General features: G+C 54.1%; 10 protein-coding genes across 10 annotated transcripts; 6 read left to right on the top strand and 4 right to left on the bottom strand.

The window, feature by feature from the left end:
- Positions 1–29: 29 nt before the first annotated feature.
- P153DRAFT_81620 (uncharacterized protein) lies at positions 30–2,580 on the bottom strand. The gene is made up of 6 exons (XM_033673421.1): positions 2,220–2,580; positions 1,991–2,166; positions 1,847–1,881; positions 1,404–1,676; positions 756–1,347; positions 30–700 (listed from the first exon to the last, which is right to left on the bottom strand). The coding sequence occupies exons 1-6, from the start codon at positions 2,239–2,241 to the stop codon at positions 173–175; spliced, it is 1,626 nt and encodes a 541-aa protein (XP_033521025.1). The 5' UTR covers positions 2,242–2,580; the 3' UTR covers positions 30–172.
- A 386-nt stretch (positions 2,581–2,966) lies between these two features.
- On the top strand, positions 2,967–4,599 carry P153DRAFT_369313 (cell division control protein 14). Its single transcript, XM_033668734.1, has 3 exons — positions 2,967–3,478; positions 3,532–3,588; positions 3,639–4,599. The coding sequence occupies exons 1-3, from the start codon at positions 3,208–3,210 to the stop codon at positions 4,178–4,180; spliced, it is 870 nt and encodes a 289-aa protein (XP_033521024.1). The 5' UTR covers positions 2,967–3,207; the 3' UTR covers positions 4,181–4,599.
- Positions 4,600–5,708: 1,109 nt separating this feature from the next.
- Positions 5,709–7,089, top strand: P153DRAFT_297400 (uncharacterized protein; the record flags this gene model as incomplete). Its single annotated transcript, XM_033664155.1, has 2 exons — positions 5,709–6,074; positions 6,139–7,089. The coding sequence occupies 2 exons, from the start codon at positions 5,709–5,711 to the stop codon at positions 7,087–7,089; spliced, it is 1,317 nt and encodes a 438-aa protein (XP_033521023.1).
- A 143-nt stretch (positions 7,090–7,232) lies between these two features.
- P153DRAFT_369311 (uncharacterized protein) lies at positions 7,233–7,900 on the top strand. Its single transcript, XM_033668733.1, has one exon. It carries the CDS (start codon positions 7,515–7,517, stop codon positions 7,872–7,874), a length of 360 nt encoding a protein of 119 aa, XP_033521022.1. The 5' UTR covers positions 7,233–7,514; the 3' UTR covers positions 7,875–7,900.
- Positions 7,901–9,294: 1,394 nt separating this feature from the next.
- On the bottom strand, positions 9,295–12,003 carry P153DRAFT_297490 (uncharacterized protein; the record flags this gene model as incomplete). Its single annotated transcript, XM_033664160.1, has 1 exon — positions 9,295–12,003. One exon carries the CDS (start codon positions 12,001–12,003, stop codon positions 9,295–9,297), a length of 2,709 nt encoding a protein of 902 aa, XP_033521021.1.
- Positions 12,004–12,023: 20 nt separating this feature from the next.
- P153DRAFT_388660 (uncharacterized protein) lies at positions 12,024–12,656 on the top strand (the record flags this gene model as incomplete). Its single annotated transcript, XM_033670769.1, has 1 exon — positions 12,024–12,656. One exon carries the CDS (start codon positions 12,024–12,026, stop codon positions 12,654–12,656), a length of 633 nt encoding a protein of 210 aa, XP_033521020.1.
- On the top strand, positions 12,405–13,954 carry P153DRAFT_369308 (uncharacterized protein). The gene is made up of 2 exons (XM_033668732.1): positions 12,405–12,858; positions 12,909–13,954. The coding sequence occupies exons 1-2, from the start codon at positions 12,769–12,771 to the stop codon at positions 13,596–13,598; spliced, it is 780 nt and encodes a 259-aa protein (XP_033521019.1). The 5' UTR covers positions 12,405–12,768; the 3' UTR covers positions 13,599–13,954.
- P153DRAFT_81544 (uncharacterized protein) lies at positions 13,822–16,627 on the bottom strand. The gene is made up of 3 exons (XM_033673420.1): positions 16,597–16,627; positions 14,993–16,542; positions 13,822–14,936 (listed from the first exon to the last, which is right to left on the bottom strand). Exons 2-3 carry the CDS (start codon positions 16,127–16,129, stop codon positions 14,037–14,039), a joined length of 2,037 nt encoding a protein of 678 aa, XP_033521018.1. The 5' UTR covers positions 16,130–16,542; positions 16,597–16,627; the 3' UTR covers positions 13,822–14,036.
- A 790-nt stretch (positions 16,628–17,417) lies between these two features.
- P153DRAFT_297884 (transketolase) lies at positions 17,418–19,953 on the top strand (the record flags this gene model as incomplete). The annotated part of the gene is given in 6 exon segments (XM_033664185.1): positions 17,418–17,471; positions 17,602–17,768; positions 17,786–17,920; positions 17,995–18,079; positions 18,129–18,423; positions 18,476–19,953. 6 exon segments carry the CDS (start codon positions 17,418–17,420, stop codon positions 19,951–19,953), a joined length of 2,214 nt encoding a protein of 737 aa, XP_033521017.1.
- Positions 19,954–20,739: 786 nt separating this feature from the next.
- P153DRAFT_399387 (uncharacterized protein) lies at positions 20,740–23,521 on the bottom strand (the record flags this gene model as incomplete). The annotated part of the gene is made up of 2 exons (XM_033671723.1): positions 23,178–23,521; positions 20,740–23,119 (listed from the first exon to the last, which is right to left on the bottom strand). The coding sequence occupies exon 2, from the start codon at positions 23,104–23,106 to the stop codon at positions 20,740–20,742; it is 2,367 nt and encodes a 788-aa protein (XP_033521016.1). The 5' UTR covers positions 23,107–23,119; positions 23,178–23,521.
- Between the last annotated feature and the right edge of the window lie 1,097 nt (positions 23,522–24,618).

Here is a 24,618-nt window from a genome sequence, read left to right as displayed (position 1 = left end):
TGCTCACACATTGTTCGGAGAAAGCGATCGGGAGAATATCAGTAGAGGAACAGAAACAACAGCAGAAAGGTGAGGAAAGAAGCATGCAAGGGACTACATAAATATAGATAAACACTGCATCAGATCAATGCAAGAATGGACGAGATAGAGTCATTAACAGTCAAGCCCGCCATCACACAGCCTCTGTCCCCACCACAACCTCATCCTTTCCTTTCTCCTTCGACCCCTTACCCCACCCCTTATGCAGCAAGCTGGAACACTCCTTCCCACATTGGCCTTGTCCAAAAGGATCCGCCTCACAAACCCACCACCTCGGACCCATACCTAGTTCCTTCCCACACCCTCTCCCCGCGCACCTCGTCCACTTCTCACCGTCTTTATTTCTGCCCTCCATAACCAGGCGTTTCGTTTCCTTTTCCATTCTATCCCTCAGCTCCTCGCTTGTAAATGCGTGGCAGTCCATACACACTGCTCTCACGTATTTGGGAATGCGGGATTGCCTGGCTTGGTAGTAGCTACTGCCGTTTACCATACGGAGGAAGATATTTGGATGCGCAGGGGCAGGTGCGCACTGACAGTAGGGATTCTTGTCGAATCGACCTGGAGTTTGCGTTCTGTAGCAACGGGTGCAGAATGGACGGCAGTTTTGGAGATGGTGGTAGAGGGTTGTGAGTGCAACTAGGGGGTATTGTTGGCAGCCCTATCGTGGGCTCGGTTAGCTGATGCGTGAGAAGTTGTGCTTGGTGAAAACTTACGATACATGTTTGGTTTGGACAGGACCAACATTTCGTCTTCTCCCCGTCGTTGCAGGTATATGTTCGAAATATATTAAGACGTCGATCGTAGTCGTTGGTAGGTAGAACTCGCGCTCTGATGCTCTTCGAGACGCGACTCAGGTTCATCATGTCGCGGTAGTGTAGGTTTTCCGAGACCAGTATCAACATGTCATATATACCCAAGAAGTCTGCGAGTGGCGATGGCACTCCCTCGGTGTCCTGGTAACGGCCACTAGAGTTTTTCGGGTCTCCAAACTTTCTTTTGAGTGCGGTCATCTGCATCTCGGACTTCTGTTCCAGTCCTAGTCCGGTCTTCAGAACAGAACGCCTTGCGAAGCGTACCCTTGATCTCACAGAGAATGGTAAACACCGGAACAGGCACTGGAGGATCATGTAGAGCAAGCCAATGATAAGGATACCGGTGAACCGCAATAACCACATACACTGGTTCCCGAGCGAGATGAACAGTCGCTTGTATGCGTCTAGTAACGTCATACCTTGACCTTTGAGTTTTCGCATGGCACGGTGGAAGGTTAGAATGTTCACGGCTGCCGCGAGAACGTAGAAACCTCTGTTCATGTCAGTACGCGTAAAGACCTAGTAGCATAGAATAGACAAGGATCTTACGTCACAGCCGCCCCAAATACCCATTCTTCGAAGAAATCTTCACACATACTTTGTGCACTTGTCGTCGTATCGTTAAGCCTTGCTGCAGCTTCGAAGAAGCTTTCATTTGCACCAGGCGGCCGTTGCAGGTTATGTACATTAGAGCATTGTCTTTTACTCTTCGGCGAAAGGTTTATTTGATAGGACGACAACACTATGAGATAGCCGGCAATGACCGTGTCTCCAACCGCGAAGGGTAGATTGAGTGGCGGTAGGAACCAGAAGGTAGGTATACTGACAAGCAGCGACCGTTAGCGAAACTTCCTAGCTATACATACGAAGACACCAGGACGTTCAGAGAGTGTTAGATTGAGGCAGTCCGAAGTGTTTAGATGATTTTGCAAAGTGTTGGAGGTCACTGAGACTGTATGTCCACGCTTTGCTGTGCTCGATTATTGGCTTACCACACTGCTACATTCCAAAACAAAGCCACACGACCCTGAACACTTGTTAGCTCCGGACAAGTACTGGAAGGCGGTTATTGCGGGGAGAAGGCTGCCAGCTCCTAATCACAACCTGCGAACCTAACTTGAAACGTGCTATCGTACCCCCAGTTCAGCCAGCTTCTCCACCGATACGACGGTTCGACTGTAGATACCATCATAGAGCTCGGCATTGCGTTTGATTATATTCCAATGCTTGTTTGCGAAAAACCAGTAAAACAAGAGTGCAATGATGGCGCCAAATCGGACGATACCAATGAGCACTGTAGGCCAGTGTGAAACTACGAACTTATAAGAGTCCGACGGCTTAAGGACCCTTAAAGGATATAAGTACCTCTGCCAGGATTTGGTACCATGGTTTGTTTACAACCGCACGTTTCTCGCGCTGAAGCAGTCGGTGGAAGACGTGCTTTGGAGTGAGGCACACGGCTAATGTGGTCGGATAGTCAAGTTGATTGTTGAAGAAGACGCACTATGATATGGAGAGGGGAGATTGTGAGAAATGGAAGGGGGAAGCTTTGTTCTAGTATCGAGCGAGAGCAGGCTGAGCAAAACTTCAGCAAAGATGGCGACAGGACTGAGGATCCCCGATTCTCATGTGCTCACTGCGCCACGATAGAGATTCAACGAGGGCGCGATCAGCCTTGTGAGGCTGCCTACATCACCCCACGCATTTCCGGTGAGAAGGCTGCACGTCGTATCGACTCGGGAGCTTGCTCGTGTTTCTCTTTCATAAAGATACAGCAGGCTAGGATGCCGTTTTCAGTAGTGAGAATCTATCGCTGGCTATTGGACCGCTGGTAGGCGAGAATGCATGACGTCACTTCAAGCAATTGACATGGAACGCTATCCCTGACACATGCGGACGCAACCGTTGCCCGTCGCAATTGAGCTAATGTCATTGCAATGAGAGTTGAATCTGGATGTACCTGGCACATTGGCATGAAAGCCATGGAAGCGTAGTCGAGGAACGATGAGTTGTCGATGCCAAGGCCCTACATGGGAGCCATGTGGAGATGTGGAGCCCATCTCCCCTAGCAACCGCCGCTGATACTGTTATCTAAACAGCCGCACGCCCAAGTTGGGAAAGCTCCCCAGCGTCATATCCCACGATCCACACAGGCTCTCAAAATAAGCTCTTCTCCGCAACTGTCGACTCCTTAGCTGCATACTCTTCCGTCTCACCGTGCCGCTTCCTGCACTTCGACTCAACTCCATCTCCATTCGATACACCTTGCGCGTCAACATTCACCATTTGCAATTACATATTGCTAGCTGAGCATACAGTACGCCACCGCGATCACATTCCAACGCCACACGAGATGGAGGCGTTACTCTCTCACGCCTTTGACAACATCGCGTCAAAGGACACGCAGAAGATACGCAAGGGGCTCCGTCAGATCGAGGGCATGCTCGCGCAGATATGTCTCTCGAGCGGCAAGTCGAAACCATCAACACCAGGTCATCGTCGGAACGCATCTGCCATCAACCTAGGCGAGCAACAGCAGTCAACACCGAAGAAGCTGGGACAACTAGGCGAGGATCCAGCTTTCAGGGAGTTCTTCAGGTTGCAGGAGGGCTTCGAGTGGAATGGTAAGCATTCCGTCAGGAGTATGCTGCAAAGCACAAGCTGACGTGTATCACAGTCTCCACGCGCGTAGCCGACTGTCTCGATCGATTGCTTGGTATGGGGAGCAGTAAGGGTATATATACCACTGGAACCAAGTGCGCCAAAGCTAACAACCACATGCAGACGGCCAGAATGACATTCTTATCCTCTCATCGCTATCGAACCTACAAGGCCTGCTTCTACTGCACCCGCCATCGCGCATCATATTTGGCCGCGAAGTCTACATGAACGTCCTCCTCGATCTCCTCGATCCCTACAATTGCCCGGCCATCCAGTCGCAAGCTCTTCTGGTCCTCGTCACTGCACTTCTCGCGACACCACAGAACACACGCACATTCGAGCATATGGACGGCCTGCTCACAGTAACGAGCTTGTTCAAGGACGAAGAGACAACACAGAGCGTGAAAGTCAAGCTACTAGAATTCCTGTACTTCTACCTCATGCCAGAATCACCAGTTGTAGGTCACCGGAGTCCAAGCAAGTTGGCAAATGCCTTCGAGCGGCGGAACAGCACTGCCAACGGCGAGGATGGTGGAGGTGCGAACAAGAAGAACACTCGCACGCAAGAAGAAAAGCAGTATATGCTAGGAAAATACCTAAACAACGTCGACGCCCTGGTCGAGGATCTACAAGAAAGCGCCCCGTTCACGAGCGTTGCGTGTTGAGATCGGATCAAACAGGCTCCAGGGCAACCAAAAAACAACACCCACTGGTTTGGTGACCTACCTTCCTCATTTCATATGTTCACTGTATATTTTCATTTTGTTCATTGCGCTGATTGTGCTAGCTTTCAACTTTCTTTGGTTCTACAGCGAGGCGTTGGGGTCACAGCATCCTCCCATTAGCGGGTAATCACACTGTTTCGAGCGTGCATAGCTGGCGTTGGTCTTCCAGGTTTTCCCTTGCGGCGTTTGTTACCTGGCAATGCTAGCTGGATGGCGCATTCATTGCAGTTTGATTTTTACTTTGTATCATTGCGGGTGGCTTGATGGTGAAGCGCCGAGTGTTTGCTTATCTGGATAAGCCAATGTACTAATGCTCAGGATAGGTCCAGGAACCTTAGCATAATCTATTATTTCCAGCATGATTCTGAGCGTCTTGGCTGCGTGAGTGAGTGATAACGTATCAAGAGAGCAGGGGTATATCTGTGAGGGGCTCGACGAATAGAAGACGACTGTTGCGATGATCAATAACCTGATTCGCAGTTCAGGGTACTCTAAAACCCAAGGTATTTGGATTCTGCCAACAAACACATGTTGGGCCAACGTCAGCAGCCATCGGGGCTTGGCTACAAAAGATCAGCCATGCTTATGCTGCATTCTATTCGAGAAAGCCGCACGCATCGCTTGCAGGCAAAGCTCTCACGCCATTCATGACAAGATCCATGGATTGATGTATGCGGGACGGAGCCTTACGGACCCCGTTGAATCCGATTGCCGAGTCTGACAAACAGGCCTGTGCGGAAGCTGGCGGACGCCAAACCCCACTGGAAGATCTGAAGCAAGGGTCACACACCCTGCTTTACGACACGACCTGTATCCCGCAGCAGACGTCGAATGGGATCGCCAGTGCAGACGCAGTCAGACAACAAAGCAACGTCTTCCAGTCATCTACCGCCCGTATCTTAGTCTTTTTGCCGTCGTGGTGATGCGAACAAGGTTATCCACGACTACACTATGACGCAACGAAAAAACAACCACGCGACCACGCGACCAGTGGTGACTCGCTCTCGCTTCGACAAATAACATCACACCAAGCAGTTTCGTCCGTCTGCCGGACTGCCGGGCACCTGCTTGTTCGCGCCCTGTTGGACGTCCGCTGACTGTGCCTGGCGGTGGCGCTACTTTTGCTTGATTATGAACAAAAGTTTCCTTGTCTTGCGTGCTTTTCTTCCTGTTCTCCTGTCCTCTTCTGCTTGTCATCGCTACAATACCCTTTCGACTTACAGTTTCTAGTTTGCTCGAGGACGTCGGCTCTCTGTGTGTCTATTTGTGCGCGTCATACCGTTGATTCGTCAGGCTGACAGCTACCCTGGTCCCATTACCTTTCCGCGTACTACCCTACAACATCTGTACGAGGCCCAAGGAATTTGTACGGCGGTGCAAACTTGTCTTTTTGTAGCCAACCTCGCATCGTCTCCGTTCTGTACACCCTTTCATCGTACTACCGCGTTCGACTCTTCAAGTTGTCGTCATGGGCTTGGGCGCTGCGATAGAGCCGCTTGTGGTGGCTACATTACTCTTCGGAGGCACATGGGTGAATCGAAACACAGAGTACCGACTGTTTGGCCGTCAAAGAGGCCATGCGTCTTCTCCACGTTCCTCATCGCCAGGTTCCTCTGATTCGGGGCGTTCATCTCCTTCGTCGAGTTCGAGCGCGTCACTACTAAGCAACGTCGACGATGTACCAAAATGGCGGAAACGCGAAATACGGTTCCTGGGACAGAGGAAAGAAGTCGTGTCGCCGAACACGAAAAGATTCCAAGACTATTTCCTGAGTAGGCTGTTGCAGAAATTCCCGTTCTTTGTGGAAGCTTGGTATTGGTTCTTGATATACTGGGTACGCAAGACTACAGCCCCATATCTACCTCCACTCAACGACGCGGTCACTGACAATACAACAGGTCTACCAACTAGGTCGTGCATTCACCGCCGTAACAATGGTTGAAGGCACCGTCAACGTCGCGCGCCGCCACGCCCTCCAACTCATCCACCTCGAACAACGCCTGCACATCTTCCACGAGCTGTCCGTACAACACTGGTTCCTCCAGCACCCCACACTGCTCCACTGGACAAATCGCGTCTACTCCTTCATCCACATCCCCGGCACCATCCTCTTCCTCATCGTCCTCTTCTACTACACCACAACACCGACCCGCATCGACCTGCCCCTACACAACCGCGAAACATCCAGCCCGCCCGCCGGCCCAAAACTCTACGCCGCCCGCCGCCGCACAATGGCCGTCTGCAACCTCCTCGCCTTCATCGTCTTCACGCTCTGGCCCTGCATGCCCCCGCGCCTCCTCTCAGACCGCGACGTCCCCGGCGCCGTCGGAAAAGAAGCGCGCAGCTACGGCTTCGTGGACACAGTACATGGCGCAGAAGGCGAAAGTAGCGTCTGGACGCAGAATAGATTCTGCAACCAGTACGCCGCCATGCCGTCCCTGCACTTCGGCTACTCCCTCCTCATCGGCTTGACAATATGCTCCATCCCGCTCGCGCCACAGCACCAGCGCTCCCGCAGCGTATTCGTGACGCGCAGTTTGCGCCTGAGGATCCCGAGTGCGAGGCGCATGGCGTGTTTGGCTGTCGGCATTGCGTATCCGACTATCATTTTGATTGCGATTGTAGCCACGGCTAATCACTTCCTGCTCGATGCTGTGGCTGGGGCGGTGGTGTGCGGGCTCGCTTGGACGGGGAATAAGGTGCTGTTGAATCTTCTGCCGCTGGAGGATTACTTTATGTGGCTGGTGCGCATTCATAAACCTGAGCGTAGGGCTGTGCTGGGTGAGGACGGGGAGGGGGAAGATGGATTTACGCGGGAGGTTATGGGGAAGGGCGTTGTTGTTGATTAGGTTGTTTGTTTAGGGGGAGTGATGGTCGAGGCATTTGGGGCGGTGGTGGAGGTTGAGCGATACCCTTTTTCTTCTGTCTTTTTAGCTGTAGGCTTGTTTGTAGTGAGTATGCAATATATTCATGTTGTTCATGGGGAGTGTTTTCTTGATGGTGGTGAACATGTTGATAGTGTGAGTGAATTTCATATTGAGGCCATACCATCCATACCTATTGGTATGGTTTCACCTCACTGCTACATGTTGTGTATCGCAAGGACCATGTATCGCCCACTTCTGCAATCTTGAGCATGAAGTCCATACAGCATTCATCGAGATGCATTCCATCTGCATATCCTCCGATACGATACGATACCACCACAGGCATCACCACATATCGAAACAAGGATGATGCAGATATCGACAACACTTAAGTCGCCTCATCCAAAATGAACGAGCAGTTCATTTCCTTCATCTACACTTGTCAGCCACAATCCACAAAACTCAAGGAGCAAACTCACCCTCACAGCCGGGCCCTGCGCACAATCAACAGGTGGCCTCGACCACTGGCCCGCTCTGCACTCCCCACACTGTGTCCACGGGCTCTCGCTATTCCAGCGGCAGCCCTTGTAGTAGAACTCCACCTTGGACTGCTGGATGTTGAATCTCGCCTCCAGGGGGGCGTGTCCGGCGCCTGTGATGGGGATGGCGAGGTAGATGTTGGTGTGCAGCTAGACGAAGTATCCGCCGCTGCCGCTGATGAGCACGCCGGTTGCGCTCCAGTGGTGGGCGGTGTTGCAGGCTTCTGATATGCGGAAGTAGAAGGTTAGGATGGATGATGCGGGGGTTGTTTGGGTGAGGGTGATGTTGGGGCCGGTGGGGGTGTTGGGGGTAGAGGGGAGGGTGAAGGGTCGGAGTCCAGGAGTTGTCTGTATGAGTTCGATTTCGGACTCAGGGAGCTGGCGAGCGGCGATGGACTGAACGATGGGCTCGAGACTGGATTCAGTGGCTGCCTGCTCACCCTTGACGCCTAGGATGAACGAGCAGTCCATGTTCTTAGTCTGCACCAACATGTCAGCATCTCCCCTCGATATACTCACAACAATAACATAAACTTACCCTCGACGCTCCCCCACCCGCGCAATTCAACGCCCCACCAGACCACAACCCGGCCCTACACTCCCCACAACTCTTCCACGTCTCATCGTCAAACCACACGCAGCCCCGATACTCGAACCGCACCTTCGACGCGCCATACTCAAACGGGCCGATGTTGAGCGGCGGGAACCCTCCGACCCCGTGAGCGATGGCGTTGATCTGGCCCGGGGGCAGGGCGAAGTTGGCAACGGGCCCGTTGCTGTACTGACCGCGTGCCTTGCGGGCGCCGTTCTCGCAGTACTCGGTTAGCTGGAGGTGGAAGGGGAGGATGGAGGTTTCGGCTGCGGGGGCGTTGGATGCGGGGGCTGGGATGAGGACGGTGGGGGAGAGGACGACGGTTTTGGTGGGCTTGAGGGCGAGGTCGGGGGTGTCGGGGAGGGCGACGGCTGCTGCCAGAGTGGCGAGAGAGAGGAGGGAGAGGAGCTTCATGGTGGTTGTGTTGTTGAGGCTTGTGGTGGTGAGTGGATATATGTCACTGACTGATCAGTGGTGCGGGATGAGTGAGACTGGCAGAGTGACACAAGAGGGCTTTATGTATGACTTTCGAGTTCAGACCGCCGAGGAGTATCGTGAGAGAGCAAACGCAGGGAGGGGTACGAGGTATATGTGCGGCAAACGGTCAAACGATGTGGCCGATGGTGAAGGTGGATTTTCTAAGAGAAGGAAGGAGCACGGACGGGTCCACGACAAACGGGCAGGAGCGAGGTCGGTCAATCCCATGATAGGAAGATTAGACAGTGCTTTGCTCGAGACTGGATTGGTGTGATCTCGAGCTCGATGTAAGTATCTGGCTGCACAATCACACCCTACCTTATGACCACTCAAAATCCTCACACCCGCTCATTTACAGAAGCCTGTACACTCTTACTCGTCAAGACTTGTTCGTAAGATAAAAGTGACCCCACAGATCATGATTTAGGAAAAGACTTTCCATTCCCCTTGCTTTTCCTTTCCTTTCCTCTCCTTCCATATAAATAACCACTCCAACCCAATCAACCCACCCAACGCCCCAAGCCATGTACAAACTCCCCAAAAGCCCAGACGCCAAGGTACTCCATACCACACACCACCTCACCTCGCCTTCCTCGCAACATCCTCCAAGAACCCCAGCAGGAAACTCTTATCCACCGGACTCCTCCCGTCAACACTCTGCTTGGCTTGCGCTGACAGTCCGCCCATACCAAGATTCGCACCTTCCGCCACGGGCGGAATAACGATACTGGGCATGGACACAGACTCGCCGATACTGGAGATCCTGCTCCTGGATGCAAAGTCCCCGGGGCTAGCAGCCTGGCTTTCCTTCTCGGGGAGCGGACTGACGGGGCTGACGATGCCGGGCAAGGTGGGGTTTGATGTAGGAGCGGGAGTACGTGCGGTCGGTATGGAAGGGACCGGGCTGGGTGATGGCTTGCCGAAGAGAGCAAGGAGAGTGGACTTTTGGTCGACGGGGGTGTTGGAAGAAGGTGGAGGGGCGGGAGAGTGGGTGGGTGGTGGTTGTGGTAGCGACTGCGGCTGCGGGGATGGTGCCTTGAACATGTCGAGAAGGCCTTGTGCGTGGGCAGTTTGCTGCTGAGGACGCTTCAGGATTTGTGGCTTGAACGCGGTAACCGTGGGCGTAGGTGCCTTTAGTGAGCCTTGCGGGGTGCCGTTGCGCGAGGTGACAGTAGGACCTGAAGGACGTCGCGACCCTGGACCAGTGGCTTCACGTTTGAGAATCTGCTGGGGAACGAAGGGCTTCTGTGCGACCTGTGCGACTGGTGATGGCCCACTTGAGCTATTGTGTGGATGTACATTGCGTTTGATGGTCTTAAAATCAGGAGCATTGACAGGCCCACTGACAGTAGCTGAAGTGATACTAGGACTTCTAGCTTTTGGCTGAACACCAAAAGCTCCGAGAAGATTAGCTTGGTGTGCCGTGGGAGCTTGGGGTACGGGTTTCGCGCTAACGTATCCGGGGGTCCTAGGGTACGCAGAGAGCTCGGCTGGTTCCGGAGATACCATGGGCGAGGCGTCTTGGAACAGGGTCAACAATGAGTTCTGATGAGTGGTCCTTGCCCTTGGCTGCGCAGGCGGGACGCTAGTACTGAGAGCGGGTGATTGATATTGAGGCGGGCTTGCCGCATACGGTGGTGATACGAGGTTGTGTGGTGGATATTGGGGCAGGGGCTGTTGCATCCTAGGTGTAGTTTGCGGGACCTGCTGTATAAGGGGAACCGCCGGCTGATCGTCATTGGGTCTGAATGAGTTCAGCAGGCTAAGAGCGTGTGAGTTGAGCTTTGGCGTTGGCAGGCCAGATGCGGGTGGTATGCTAGGCCGCCCGTGCCCAGCAGCAAAATGAGAGTCGGCATCACCGTTCGGCTGGAATGATCGGGGATGTTGGTGATTGAACGCTTGCTGCATGGTCGGTGGATGGTTCGTGAAGGCAGGGTGGTGCTGTTGGTGAGGAGGTTGTGGTGGTGGCATGAATTGACGTGCCATGTGCTCAGGCATGCCATTGTACGGTTGCTGAGGTGGAGGTCCATGAAATGAGGGTCCTTGGTTCGGCGAGAAAGAGAACGGCGGGGGAGGCGGCATATTGGCGAACTGAGGCTGACGTGGTTGGTGCTGGCCGTGTGGGCTTTGAGGCTGCGTTGGCGGCGACATGATTTGTTCGAATGGTGTCCGTGGTCCCATGGCCATCTGCGGGCCTCCATGCTGTTGTTTCCCCTGTAGAATGGCCAAGAGCGGATTCACCTGTGGTGCTTGTTGGGTGGGTGAGCCCACACTCAAAAGCCTCTTGAGCGCCTCCGCAGGGTCGACTTGAGATGGAGTAGATACTTCGGGTAGTGTGTCGCTTGAACGATGGCCGAGTTGAGCAATAAGACCAGCGAGGTTGTCGACCTGTGGAGCCTCCTGGCGATAGGCGACCTCGTCAGCTGGGGTCTCGTACAGCTCAGCCTGGGGATCCTCGGGGTCTGATAGAACATCATATGCAGCTGGCGGCAGAGGTGCGCCAGCTGGAGGCCTCTGCCTGTCTGTCTTCTGTTGCTGCTTGATCCACGACCTCAGGGGCCCCAGGAACGGCGCTACCATGTAGAAGCTGCTCTCCTTGATTAGATCTTGCCCAGGTACCTGCTGCTGGAGCTGGTTCTTTCGCCGTAAAGTGGGCAGATCCGTCAGCTTATACCAGTCAATCTTCGAAATCTCCTTCCTTGTTCGTGGTTCGAAATACGTGTCCATGGGTACCCCGCGGAAGACATACAGCATCATGCTCTGCTCACGCATCGTGACGGTAATCTTCTTCATCTGCTCGTCTGGCAAGACCAAGTCCGCCTCTCTCAGGTCGTAGCCTGTCTCCTCGTACGCCTCTCGCACTGCACAGTCCAGATCGCTTTCCTGGTTGTTGATCTTGCCCCTGGGAAAGCTCCACTTGGCGCCCTTCTTCCATCCCTTGACCAGCACCGCATGCGACATTTCCTGGTTCAGCATAATCACACCACGCACAGGCACACGTGTCTTGTATGCCAGAAACTGCTCATACGCCTGTTGGTGAAGCTCCTCCGAGTAGGCAGAGAAAAGCGGGCAGTGCTGGAACATGAGCTGCGAGAACCGGCGCAGGTGCATCGACGGCAGGCGGTGGGGGTCCAGCGGACGGATGAAGTCTTCGTAGAACCATTGCGCCTCCTCGATCTGGAAACATATTCGCTCGACCGACTGCAGCTCTTCGTTGGGCAGGTTGACGATGAATCGCACGCACAAGTCGTCCAGCCAGTCAACCAGTGTCATCTTTGTTGTTGTCATGTTGGCCAGTGTCGTGCAGCATGCCGTGGGCACCTGGTGAGAGCTGGGTCGAGGTGTCTGCGCAGCCTTCGCGTCGTCTTGGGCTCTGGGCGATGAACGGGCGGGGAGGCAGTCGCGCGCCTATCACGTCGGGTGCGCGGCGGCGATGGCGAGGGTCTAGAATACGGCCGTCGGCGGCAGTCGTGTGCACAGCCGCGCAGAGAATGGTGAAGAAAGTCGACACGTGTTCGCGTGGTCACGGCGGGCGCTGTCTCTCGGTCGTGGAGCTCTCTCGCACTCACACGGTGGGGCTGGGCTTCGGCAGGCGCGATCGACACTGTGGCGGCCGTGGCTGTGCAGCCCAACGCAGAGACTGGGCCCACGAAGCTCCATCATGCATGACGTCTAGCTCTCCAACCTCCAGAGAATCAGGGCAATCTTCACCGCTGCAAAATGCTTTAATATCAAGTCGCGCCTTCTTCATTTCTGCTCATCATCTCATCTGTTCGCCATCCGAGCAGTTTCTCGTCTTTACGCCAGCGCACTCGTCCTCTATTTCAAGCGGCGTCGCGCCCGTTTCGGAATTCCAGCAGTCGAGAGCCGCCCACCAACCACACGCCCAGACGCCTACTGAGACAGCCGCAGCGCCGCATTTTCCTGGACTGCTTGTCTGAGTACAGTCGCATATAAGGTCTTTGTCCAAGGCTTTGTTGTGACCACATCCTCAATTGTTCTCAATACTTCGCGTCGCAACTCAATTCACATTCACACCATCACACCGCAATCATGACGCAACTCGTCGCCAAGTACGCGATGAAGAAGGTGCTGGGCAAGGAGATGGAAAAGTACAAGGGCAAGGGACCCTCAGGCCCATACGTAAGTCTCGAGCCATTGGCCTTGTAATACAGCTTCTGACCACCAAACAGGACCCCTATTATGAGGAGATCCCACACCCTAGGAAGCCGGGCAAGACAAAGAAAGTCAAGAAGGAGATCCCAGCCTACATCCCTCCCCACGATGCCGACGTCCTCGCAAAAGCCCGCAAGACAGCATACCGTCTTGATTACGCCCTCTTCAGTTTCGCAGGCCTCCGATTCGGTTGGTCTTCAGTCATCGGTCTTGTCCCCGCCGCCGGCGACGTAGCAGATGCGGCGCTCTCTCTCAACCTGATTAGAGGCATGTGCAAAGTTGAAGGCGGACTCCCCCAAATGGTTATGATGTGGATGGCGATCAACTTGATCATTGATTTCCTTGTCGGCCTGGTACCATTCATCGGTGACCTCGCAGACGCGGCTGTCAAGTGCAACGGCAAGAATGTACGCCTGCTCGAAGAACATCTGGATGCAAAATATAAGCCGAAAGAGGTCAGAGATATAGAAAGCCGCATGTCCCCGGAGAGCCGACCGCGCCCTGCTTCCGTGTACGTGGACCTCAATGACAGCCCTGGCGACGAACGAAACGACCCTTTCAACAACCGCAACGACCACGTTCGTCAGCCTACACGAGCCTACTCCGGACGCCGGGATAGGGTCCCGGATGAGGAGATGGGAGTACCCCGACACGAGGCACAACGCTCGCACAAAAACGATAGGTCTCGTCGCGACAATAGGCGCTAGGCGCTGCATAGTTTGTTTTCATATGTTTTTATGTCATCTTGATACCATCAGCGTTGTTTATCTACTAGCGCCATCGGCAAATTTCTCATTCTTGCCACCTTGTATGCTGCTTCCTATCTGAAGTCAGCGCAATTTCATCTTTCATGTCTGATCATATATCCCCGTTACGTTACGCTTAGTTGAACATATCATCTGGCAAATACACCCATTGTAATGACTTGTATTCTTGCACACGGTGCTGACTTTTGGATTTTAATACTGGTAATTTTTCATTTCTTCAATCTATTCTTCACAACACATGTCTACCACTCATGTCAGATCCAGAAACTTGTAACCCACTAAACAATCTAACCATGACAAAACATTCATTATCCACACACACACACGTAAAAGTCATCAATCAATCAATAAACACTACTCCCCCCCCCTCCCTTTCTATCACCCAACATGCGGCACCCACTCCATCCACTCAACCGTAACATAAACCGCGCCCTCCACACTCCTCAACGCCGCAAAGCTCTCCCCCAGCACAAAAACCCTCGCGCCCACAAACCCCACCCAGCAAACCATCACCAAAAGCACCAGCCCATAAAGCAAGACCAACAGCGCAGTCCTAACCGGCCAAACCACGCAGCGCACCCACTTCCAGCGCCTCGCCTCGATCCACAGCCGCAGGCCATCCTCCGCCGCCATGCCCACCATCAGGGCTAGACTGCTCAGTGGCGCGCCGACCATGATGAGCCCTGAGGTGCGCCACGTCCATTGCTCCGCTGGGGTGGCGAAGCGGAAGGCCCATGCTGTGAGGTGGAGGGCGCCGTAGAGGGTCGCCATGGCGGAGTAGGTTTTTAGCATGGAGATGTGGTGGGGCGTCATGAGCGAGGGGGAGTCCATGGAGTGGTTGCTGCCGTCGATGAGGAGGTTGCTGCGCGCGGGGACTAGGTAGCGGGTTGGGAGGGTGAGGGATATGGATGGCAGCGGTGATTCAGATGTGGATGTAGATGTTGATTCGGGGATGGGGGTAGCGATGTTTGTTTCGAAGGGGAAGTGGATGGAGCGGGAGGCGAGGGAGGCGAGGCCGTTGGTGGCTAGATCGAGGTGCTGGGTTTGCGAGGGCGTTGCGGGGACGCCGGAGGGACTGCGCGGTGCGGGTGCGGGTTTGCGTTTCCGCGTCGAGGCGTCGAGCTCCATGAAGGCTGATATAGCGTGGGAGTATCGTTTCGAAGACGATGTGTTGAGTAGGTTCTCGTGTGCGGATTGGACGTGGGCGAGTGTGAGGATGGGCGGGTGGTCTTGTTGCAGCGGGCAGCGCATTGCTTCGCCTGTCATGTTCTTCATCGGCTATGTCTGTTAAAAAATGTCTTTCTACAGTCGCAGCGGGGGGGAGGGGAACTTACGCCTTGGATCCCCAACGCCCAGAATGCGCCCCATTCCGCGACCCTCTCGTCCTCGCACAAAATCGGACTCCCCACATCATACGGCTTCCTCAACCACACCACGTACATGGCAAATGCACACAACACGTGTGTCAGCACGTGCACCTCAAGCAGTGTAAGTGGCAGCTTTTGCGCCACGCGGGCAAGGCACTGGACGAGAAACCAGCCTGCTTGGATGCACACGAGGGCCTTTGCGATGGCGTCGGATTTCGACTTATCGGTGACGGCTTCGGGGGTTGCGCGGGGGAGGAGACCGTGGTTGGCGAGGAAAGTCAGGGCTGGAGGCGTGAAGGTCAGGTATGGGGTTTTGGGAAGATAGGGGGTGGGCAGTGCGAAGCCGCCGGAGAGGGCGAAGAAGGATTGTTCTAGTGTCCATGTTGGAGGGTCAGGGGGCGGGTCGCTGGGTTTGGGTTGTCTTCGGAATAGTTGTGTGAAAGTTGTGTGTTTTTTTGTTTTCGCTGTGGGCTTTTGGTCGACTTTTGTTGGTGTTGGGGTGGGTGGGTGCTGGGTGTTTACTGATGGTGTGCTGTCGTGGGATTGTCTGCTGTCGTGGGATTGTCTGCTGTCGTGGGATTGTCTGCTGTCGTGGGATTGTCTGCTGTCGTGGGATGTGCGTGGGGCGCTTTCATCGTCTTCAGAAGGAGGTGTCTGCTCGTCCACTATGACTTTGCACACTGCACACTTCTCCTCTTCTTCTTCCACGATACCCACCCCGTCAAAGGCGCGCTTTCCCAACCCATTGACCGTGTCACGAAGCTTTTTGGCAGCCCACCACTGCTCCCAAGCACAGAACAAAACTACTTCGGGCAAAAATACTGCAACACACATCCACATCAGCCGATGGCTAATCTTCTTCCATTCAGACTGCGTCGCCTGCACATTCGGATGGTATGCTGTCCAGGCGCATAGCGAGAGCGTGGTGAGACACGAGAGTAGGATGTCGAATGTGCCTCGAATCTGGGGTGCTTCGGTCCATCCTACGAGTTCAGTGGGCGAGGAAGAGAGCTTGTCGTATTGGGAAGTGGTTGAGTTGCAGGTTGTTATGGGCGCTGCTGATGTAGGAACGAAGAGATAGAAATACGATAGAAGAATAAACATTGCATATGGACGGTCGTCTCAACATGGTTGAGACGCTGGATAGCTATAAGAGACACTGACTTGAGGCGTTTAGGCAGCATGTTGCTGCGCTTCGTTGCTGCGCCGCTTCATGGTAACCGCTGTACGACTGGGTGGTGTCGCAGAAGTGACCAGGGCGCTTAGCGATAGGTGAGGGCGAAGCGACATGAACATTGCTTCTATGCGTTGTACGAGAGAATGTGTGAGTTCAACAGAAAAAGGACGAGAAACGAGTGAGTAAAAAACAGTTATTACTCCATGCAACCGTTATTTGTGTTGAACATTATGTAATGCCCCAGCCATCCCGATTACCTTGGGCATATAGTTCGGCGGTATGCCTCGATTGCTTGTTTAACCAACCGTCTCAATCATCGAATTATCGCTCTTCTGATGCTCTGTTCAATAGTTTGTACCTTGTGAGGATATATAAGTTATAGTGACGTGAGTACTCAGCAAAGATGGTCTTCGAACGATCGGTCTTCGACTGACAGAATCCTGACATGACCTCTGCTTCCTAAGGAATAGTTGACGTTCTGTTGGTGTTGTCAGCCTCTAATGATTGCTATCGGACCGTTGAGAGTCAGGAGTCTAAGAAGTTCTTGCGTATGTCTTGGCGTGGGTAGAAGGTGAGGCGTGCTGAGATAAGCACAACGTCCAAACTAGTGGCTGTTGCCGGCCTACTTTTACCCAATCTTCCTGGCAACAGATCATACGTCAAATTGAAGATTCGGGACAGGCCTCGGAGAATCCATCAGTTGCCCGGCTTTTCCGCAAAGGGCAGGAACCCGCGTTTTCCAGCGCTTCTTCTCCCATCTGCTCCGATTCGGCCAGAAGATATCTAGCGCACAGCCCGGGGCGTGATAGACCGGCGGAATAATTTATGTTTGTTGTTGTCATGTCTTGAATGCTAGATGGGCTTTGTCAATGGCGAGTGCAAGCTGCTGGTACACAGCATCGGACTCGTTGTCGGCTTCGGCGAATGAAGGCCACGCAGAACGGGGCAAAGAAGTGGGAAAGAAAAGTTTAGTCACGGACGTGCCAGTGCTCGGAGAGACTTGCCCATGCGCGTGGAGAATGGCCGCTGGCAGGATGTGAGGCGTTGGCGTGTCGCACCCACTGGTTGATGTAATGGCACCCCACCACTATCACGGTGAAGTAGGCACTGCGGGTATCATCCATGCAACACTAACAGCGACGGCTACAAAACCCTACCCATCCCAACAATCGCGTCTCTCCTCTCCCTTACTCTTCCCATCCCAAATCGCCCATCATGCCGTACGGAAAGGTCGACGAGCTCGCCATCAACACCATCCGCACCCTCGCGGTACGTCACACCCACCTGCCCCGCCATCACCAAACAGCTACCCCGCTATCGCAGTTTTTTCCCAACATCATGTCAAAGTCGCCGCATGACGTGTGTGTAGTGTCAATTGCTGATAGTCTATGTTTTGCAGGTCGATGCCACATTCCAGGCCAACTCTGGCCACCCGGGCGCCCCTATGGGCATGGCCCCGGTGGCCCACGTCCTGTTCAACAAGTTCATGACGTTCAACCCCAAGAACCCCGAATGGGTCAACCGCGACCGCTTTGTCCTCTCGTACGTACTTCCCGCGACGTTTCTGTGACGTGGGCTGGCAGTCGCGTCATTGGCATGGCTCAACGCGAACCACGGGTCACAGTAGGCCGGGACGGAGCTAGGAGCCTTTTCCGCGGGGCATCTGAACGCGGGTCCGCTTATCTATGCGAAGTTCCAAAGCCAGACTCTGGGCTTTTGTGGATTCGTTGAGCCATTCCAATCGTCTGCCATTTGTGAATTGGCGAGACGAAAGTGCTGACTGAGCGCATAGCAACGGTCACGGGTGCATGCTTCAATATGCTCTGCTCCACCTCTTCGGCTACGAGATCAGCATTGACGACCTGAAGAACTTCCGTGTAAGCAACTCCCCCACGTCTCCCCCACCAGCCACTCATTCCTCCCCAGCAAATCGACAGCATCACCCCAGGTCACCCCGAGTCCCATGACACACCCGGTATCGAGGTGACGACTGGTCCCCTCGGCCAGGGTTTCGCCAATGCCGTCGGTATGGCCATTGCCGAGAGGCACACTGCGGCCGTCTTCAACAAGCCCGGCTTCGATCTGATCAAGAACTACACATACGCCTTCTTCGGTGATGGCTGCTCCATGGAGGGTATTGCCAGCGAGGCTGCCTCCATGGCCGGCCACTTGAAGCTCGGCAACCTCATCATGGTCTATGACGACAACCACATCTCCATCGGTAAGTGTCGAATGCAACGCCATGAAGGTCCACCAAACTGACATCATCACAGACGGTGACACCAAGTGCGCCTTCACTGAGGACGTCATGAAGCGCTTCGAGGCCTACGGCTGGCACACACAGCACGTCGAGAACGGCGACTCGGACCTCGAGAGCATCGAGGCCGCCATCGCCAAGGCCAGGGAGGTCACGGACAAGCCCTCGGTCATCAAGCTCACCACCACCATCGGTTTCGGCTCCAAGCTCCAGGGTACCGGTGGCGTGCACGGCAACCCCCTGAAGGAGGACGACATGAAGGCGGTCAAGGCCAAGTTTGGCTTCGACCCCGAGAAGATGTTCGTCGTTCCCCAGGAGGTCTACGACATGTACCACAAGCACGCCGCCGAGGGCGCTGCTGCTGAGCAGGAGTGGAACAAGCTGTTCGAGAAGTACGGCGAGGAGCACAAGGACCTTCAGGCCGACCTCAAGCGCCGATTGACCCGCGACCTCCCCGAGGGCTGGGTCAAGAGCCTGCCCACATACAAGCCCTCCGACCCCGCCATTGCCTCCCGAAAGCTCTCCGAGAGTGTTCTCGAGGCCATCCACAGCGTCATCCCCGAGCTTATGTCCGGGTCTGCCGATCTGACTGGCTCCAACAACACCCGGTGGAAGAAGGCTGTCGACTTCCAGCCCGCGGAGTACGGCATCGGTGACTACTCTGGCCGTTATATGCGATTCGGTGTCCGTGAGCACGCCATGGCTGCTGTCATGAACGGAATGTGCGCGTACGGTACCGTCATCCCCGCCGGTGGTACTTTCCTCAACTTCGTCTCGTACGCCGCCGGTGCCGTCCGTCTGTCCTCCCTCGCACACCAGCGCGTCATCTACGTGGCGACACACGACTCCATTGGTCTTGGAGAAGACGGCGCCACCCACCAGCCTATCGAGACGCTTGCCCACTTCCGCGCTCTGCCCAACATGATGGTCTGGCGCCCCGCTGACGGAAACGAGACATCAGCCGCGTACTACATGGCTCTCACTTCCAAGACGACTCCCTCCCTCCTTGCTCTTACTCGCCAGAACCTGCCCCAGCTCGAGGGCTCGACAATCGAGAAGGCCATCAAGGGTGGTTACGTCGCTCTCGAGAAGGAGGGTGCCGACGTCACTCTCGTCTCCACCGGTTCCGAGGTGTCTCTCTGCCTCGAGGCCGTCAAGACGCTCAAGGACCAGGGCCTCACCGCCCGTGTCGTCTCGCTGCCTTGCGTCGAGGTCTTCGACGCCCAGGACAAGGAGTACAAGCTCTCCGTCATCCCCGACGGTATCCCCACAATGAGCGTCGAGGTCATGTCCACACTCGGGTGGGAGAAGTACTCGCACGAGCAGTTCGGCCTCAACCGCTTCGGCGCTTCCGGCCCATACAAGGACGTCTACGCCAAGTTCGAGTTCACCCCCGAGGGCATCGCCAAGCGCGCAAAGGCTACAGTCGACTTCTACAAGGACGTCAAGCCCCTCCGCAGCCCGCTTAACCGCGCTTTCCAGCAGCTGATCTAAGCGTGTGTGTGTGGGTTGTGTGAGGTTTTCGTAGGTTGAGAGAAGGATATGGAACTTATGATTATGAAATGAGGCTGGGGTTTTTGGGCTTCGACAACTAGTTTATGACGGAAAAGAATATCCGCATAGAATTTTATTCCCTGTTTTGAATTGTTGCTCCGCTATGTCTCTGTCGTGATATGAGTAGATAAGTACAGTACAGTATGCTCTTGATGTGCTCTTGTGAAATTGAAATGCGTCCTGTTGTTACTGCCAGTATGTGTATGTACACGTGTATGTATGTATACATGGCCGCCCCAAGTACTTCACTTGGTGCCTTGGTCATTCCGTCATTTGCATCGATTCATCAAGTCAAGCCAAGCCAAGTCAAATCAAGTCAAGTCAACAAGTAAATACAGAAATTGAGATGTAGTGAAGTAAGTCCATCTCCCAGACTGTGTGGGCATTCATCATATCGTGATATATCGTGATATTGTACAAGAACCTATCTTCTGCTCTGTTCTGTTCTGTTCTGCTCGTCATTCTCTCCCCTCTCCTGATCCATATTCTTCTTCATTCGCGATCTGTTCGTCGATATAAATATCGGTATCCATCTCCATACTCATACTCATCTCCAGCACACAAAGAAAAGTTGTATATACGATCCGCCCAGCCGGGCAAGAAGAAACAAAAGAAAAACAAACGAAAAGCACTACTTGGCCACCTCCTCACAAGCGGGTATGGGTATGGGTATCTCAAACGCGCCAGCCAAACAAACCAAACCAAACAAATCCAAACTCAAACATCTCAAACCCCCCACCCAACACTAATCATCAAATCATCCCCCTTCCGCGTCGGCGTCAACCGCGGAACCCACACCGGACTCCCCACCTCCTCCCTCACACCCCCATCCCCATCCCTATGCGTATTCCGAATCTTCAGCCCCTCCCTCTCAGCGCCCCACACTCCCCGGCGGACATTCAGCGGTTTAACAACCGTCCCGCGTTCGCGCTCGATAGGACTACTCGGCCACGCGACGCTCTGGGGACGTGTACGGTTGTACTGTCGCGGCGAGGAGGGCGTGTGCGTTTCGCTTGAGGAGCGGGTGTGTTTTCTGTGCGGGTGCGGTTGTTGCGTCTGGAGGTGGAGGTGGAGGGTTTGTTTCTGTGCGCGGCGGCGGGGAGAAGCGAGGTCGTTGTTTCTTGTTCTGTTTGCGCTTCCTAGCATCGTCGTCGTTGGGGTTGTTGTTGTCTTTGGGCTGCGGGGCACGCATTGATTGCTTGCGCGTGGAACTTTTGGGTAGCGGAGTTTTGCGAGGGGGCTGCCTAGTTCGGGGACGGGGGGTAGGGTTGTGTTTTTACTGGGTTTGTTCGTGTTTTTAGTGATGTTGTTGATATTGCTGTTGTCGTCTGAAGAGGAGAGTTGCTTGTCGTCGTCTTCGTCTTCGGGCGTGGGGTCGTCGCGATCAGCGGATTCGAAGCTCGTTTGGCTGGAGAGGGAGTCGCGGAGGCGGGCTGTCGAGGCGTGGGACGAGACGGTGCTCATTGATTTCTTGGCTTTGATTTGTACGGTTCGGGGCGAGAGTTTGGGTTTTGTGAATTGTGCGGGGGAGGCGTGCGGTGGGGAGGGGGAGGGGGCTGAGAAGTAGTAGTCGGGGATGTCACCGGGGGTGCCGGAAACGGGTGTGTTTGTGGATGGGGTTGAGGTTTGGATGGTTGACGAGGAGGAGTGTGTTTCCATGGGTGGGGCTAGGCGGATCTGCGGCGTTGGACGGGGTGCTGGGGAGCCGTTTGAGGGGTTGATTCTGGCGGTTACATTTCGCGGCTGGGGTCTTTCATGTCGAATGGGAAGGTCGAGGAAGAGTTCGGAGCCCCGGGATGCCTTGCGCCTGTGCGTGTTCAACTGAGGTGCTGGGGTGGTTGTGTTCAGCTTCGACAACGGTCGCGAAGGCTGGAGTCTCCGAATTGGTGGAATGGGAATTGGCGGTGTTGGCAGCAATGTAGAAGACCTACGGCGTGCCATGACCTCATCCTCTTCAAACACAGTGTTCTGAGTCATAGTACTTGAAGGCCGAGATGGGATAACACGCTCAGTTTGTATGCTTTTCGGTCTTTGCTGTCTCGCGGCCGCCTTTGGCTGAGGAGCTGCGGGTTTCCCGTCCATTTCCGCACTTATGGCAAGTCCAATCTGGTCAAGTGGCAACGACGAATCAGATGAGTTGGGAGAGGTGCCAACTCCTAGGCGCTGCACTGGACGAACCGACATCCCATTCGCCGGGCGACCATTAAACGGACTTCCATCTGATCGCGTGGTCTGGCCTGCTGTATGCGCAGCCGGAGGAGGTAGCAATGAGAATTGCTTCGGAGGCTCTGGCACACTTCCCAAAGGAACATAGTGCGAAAAACGCGTAGAACTTCTCTTTTCTGAATGACCTTGGCTCTTCTCGTCACTAAGCTGCTCATACTTCCGTTCTCGTCGTCTTCGCAGACAGACGCTCAGTGCCATAAGCCCAACGGCGAACACGAAAGCAGCTACCCCAGCTACAGACAGCCCAGCAATCTGCGCAGGTGTCATCTTGCGAGACTCTTCGACAGTGACTGCCGTGGGGGCAGCTGTTGAAGACGTCGTAGATGTAGCCGAGGGAGTGAGCGAGATCGAGTCCACAACGACAGGTTGTTGAGATGAGGATGTTTGCGTTTGGAGTGTCGTTGGCGCTATCGAAGTGATTGCAGGTGTAATAGCTGATCCCGACGATGACCTGGTCGTGGAAGGGGACATTGTCTTGGTCGAGGATGTGCTACCAACAACAATTGTAAAGGCAGTCTTGGTCGGTAGAACGGCATCCTCCCTACCCAAGCAGATGTTGTATGATGATGCTTCATCTTGCTTGTCCGATGCGCAATACTTAAAAACACAGCTGAAAGCCACCTCGCCTAGTGTCTCACCGCTGCTACTATAATGAGAGCAAAGGCATCCGATGTTGCCTGGGACAGTACATGCTATAGGAAAATTGTCGGCCAGCGACTTTTGAAGGCAGGACTGCGCGCACGCAGGAACGATCTGTTGGAGCGCATCCGGAAGAGATCTTTGTGCAAAGGGTGCAGTTGTAGGCGACGATGCCGCTATTAGGGTACTTGTCATGAAGCACAGACTTAAGAAATGACTAAGAAACATAGTTATACAGTATCTGTACAAGCCGTTAGCTACATCTTCAGTACGTCTGTCATGGAGCAGAGTGGACTCACTAGAAAATCTAGACATGAAGAATTGTACAAGAAAAACACTGAACCAGCAGCGGAACAAAAAAAGGAAATTGAAGGAGAACGTTCAAGGAAATTCGTCACGCAACACTCGTCTCATGAAGTTTGATGAAGCACCCAAGAGCATTCGGTGGGGGATAATAGGTTGACAATATGTATTGCTACCTCTCCCAAGCGCCGTGTCAGACATGTACATTGACAACCGCCGAGGCGTCATTCTAGCGGGTTCTCGAAATCATCGACATCGATTGTAAGCGCTCGGGACAAACCTCGACGTTTGTGCATCACGTATTTGTCGGTTGCATGTTGTTGTGGTGCAGACGTGCTATTTTCGGCGACTGCGGTGTTGGGGTTCGTCGACTAAGCGCCGAGCCTGTGTTCGCTTGCCATAACGGGCCTGTAAACGGTAGCCTTTACCACAATCGACTCTTGGCCTACGTGATCACAGCGGCAATGAGTTGTCTCCGCATGCACTATCGATGCATATACAGTATACAGTAGTTCATGAGTAATGCATATAGTAGTAAACTCTCCCCAAAAGTTGTGCTGTACAGACCCGACAGTGCGTTCTGCGTCATTGATGCAGTGTTCAGCCCGACTTCCCAACAGACGCATACCAACTCTGAAGGTGGCACGGCATACGAAAATAGGACGGCACAAGTGGAAACTCTGTTCGCAGGGCAAGGTGCAGGATCCCAGCGCTACCAGGACAAGTTGTGAGTTGTCGTTTGATGCGTTTACCTTTATCGCAGCGACTGCTGAAGGAGGCGTGGATGTCGCTGCGAGTATACTGCTTACTTTCTGGGGGAGGCGCGACATACCAGAGTGGACAAAAGGCGCGAAACTTACGTGGACAGAAACAGCAAGGCAGACATGTTGCTGTAGCAAGAGTGAGAGACAAAAGACATGGCGAAACGGACCGATCTTCTTGAGCTTGTAAGACTTGCCGCACCTCTACGCAGAAGCGCTCAAGAAGCTGCAGTGCAAGCGTGAAGTATGTCCGGAGCCATGGTTCCGGTCTGCCTGCTCAAGATGACAGTCTTAGCACTGTGCCGCTGATGGATGTTTGTACCTTCACGTAGGGCGCATCTCATGGTCGGTGAAATAACAACATACTACAGGGGAATTGGTTGAAACGGACGCGGTCGTCAACTAGATTCCAAATCGTGTATGATGTGGTACTTTGGTCTTGGCTCGTCTGAATCAACAAACTTTCACGCGGGATCTTGTCCTGCCATCACTGGATACTAGTAACGGTCCGAGGAAGACGCGCAAATTCATAGTGGTGTTTACGGGCAGGGTGTGGATTTGGATGTATGTCCTCTTCACCATCCACCGGCTGGATGAATGTCTCAAGTGTTGTCGCTCAAATCGGAGGTGATGGCTGTGTGCAGGAGGTATAAGAATGCCGTAATGATGGACGATC

This window comes from Dothidotthia symphoricarpi, assembly GCF_010015815.1.
Source record: "Dothidotthia symphoricarpi CBS 119687 unplaced genomic scaffold P153scaffold_17, whole genome shotgun sequence".
NCBI lineage: Eukaryota > Fungi > Ascomycota > Dothideomycetes > Pleosporales > Dothidotthiaceae > Dothidotthia > Dothidotthia symphoricarpi.
Note: the sequence above shows the minus strand (reverse complement) of the source record. Positions and strands in the feature narration are given on the sequence as shown.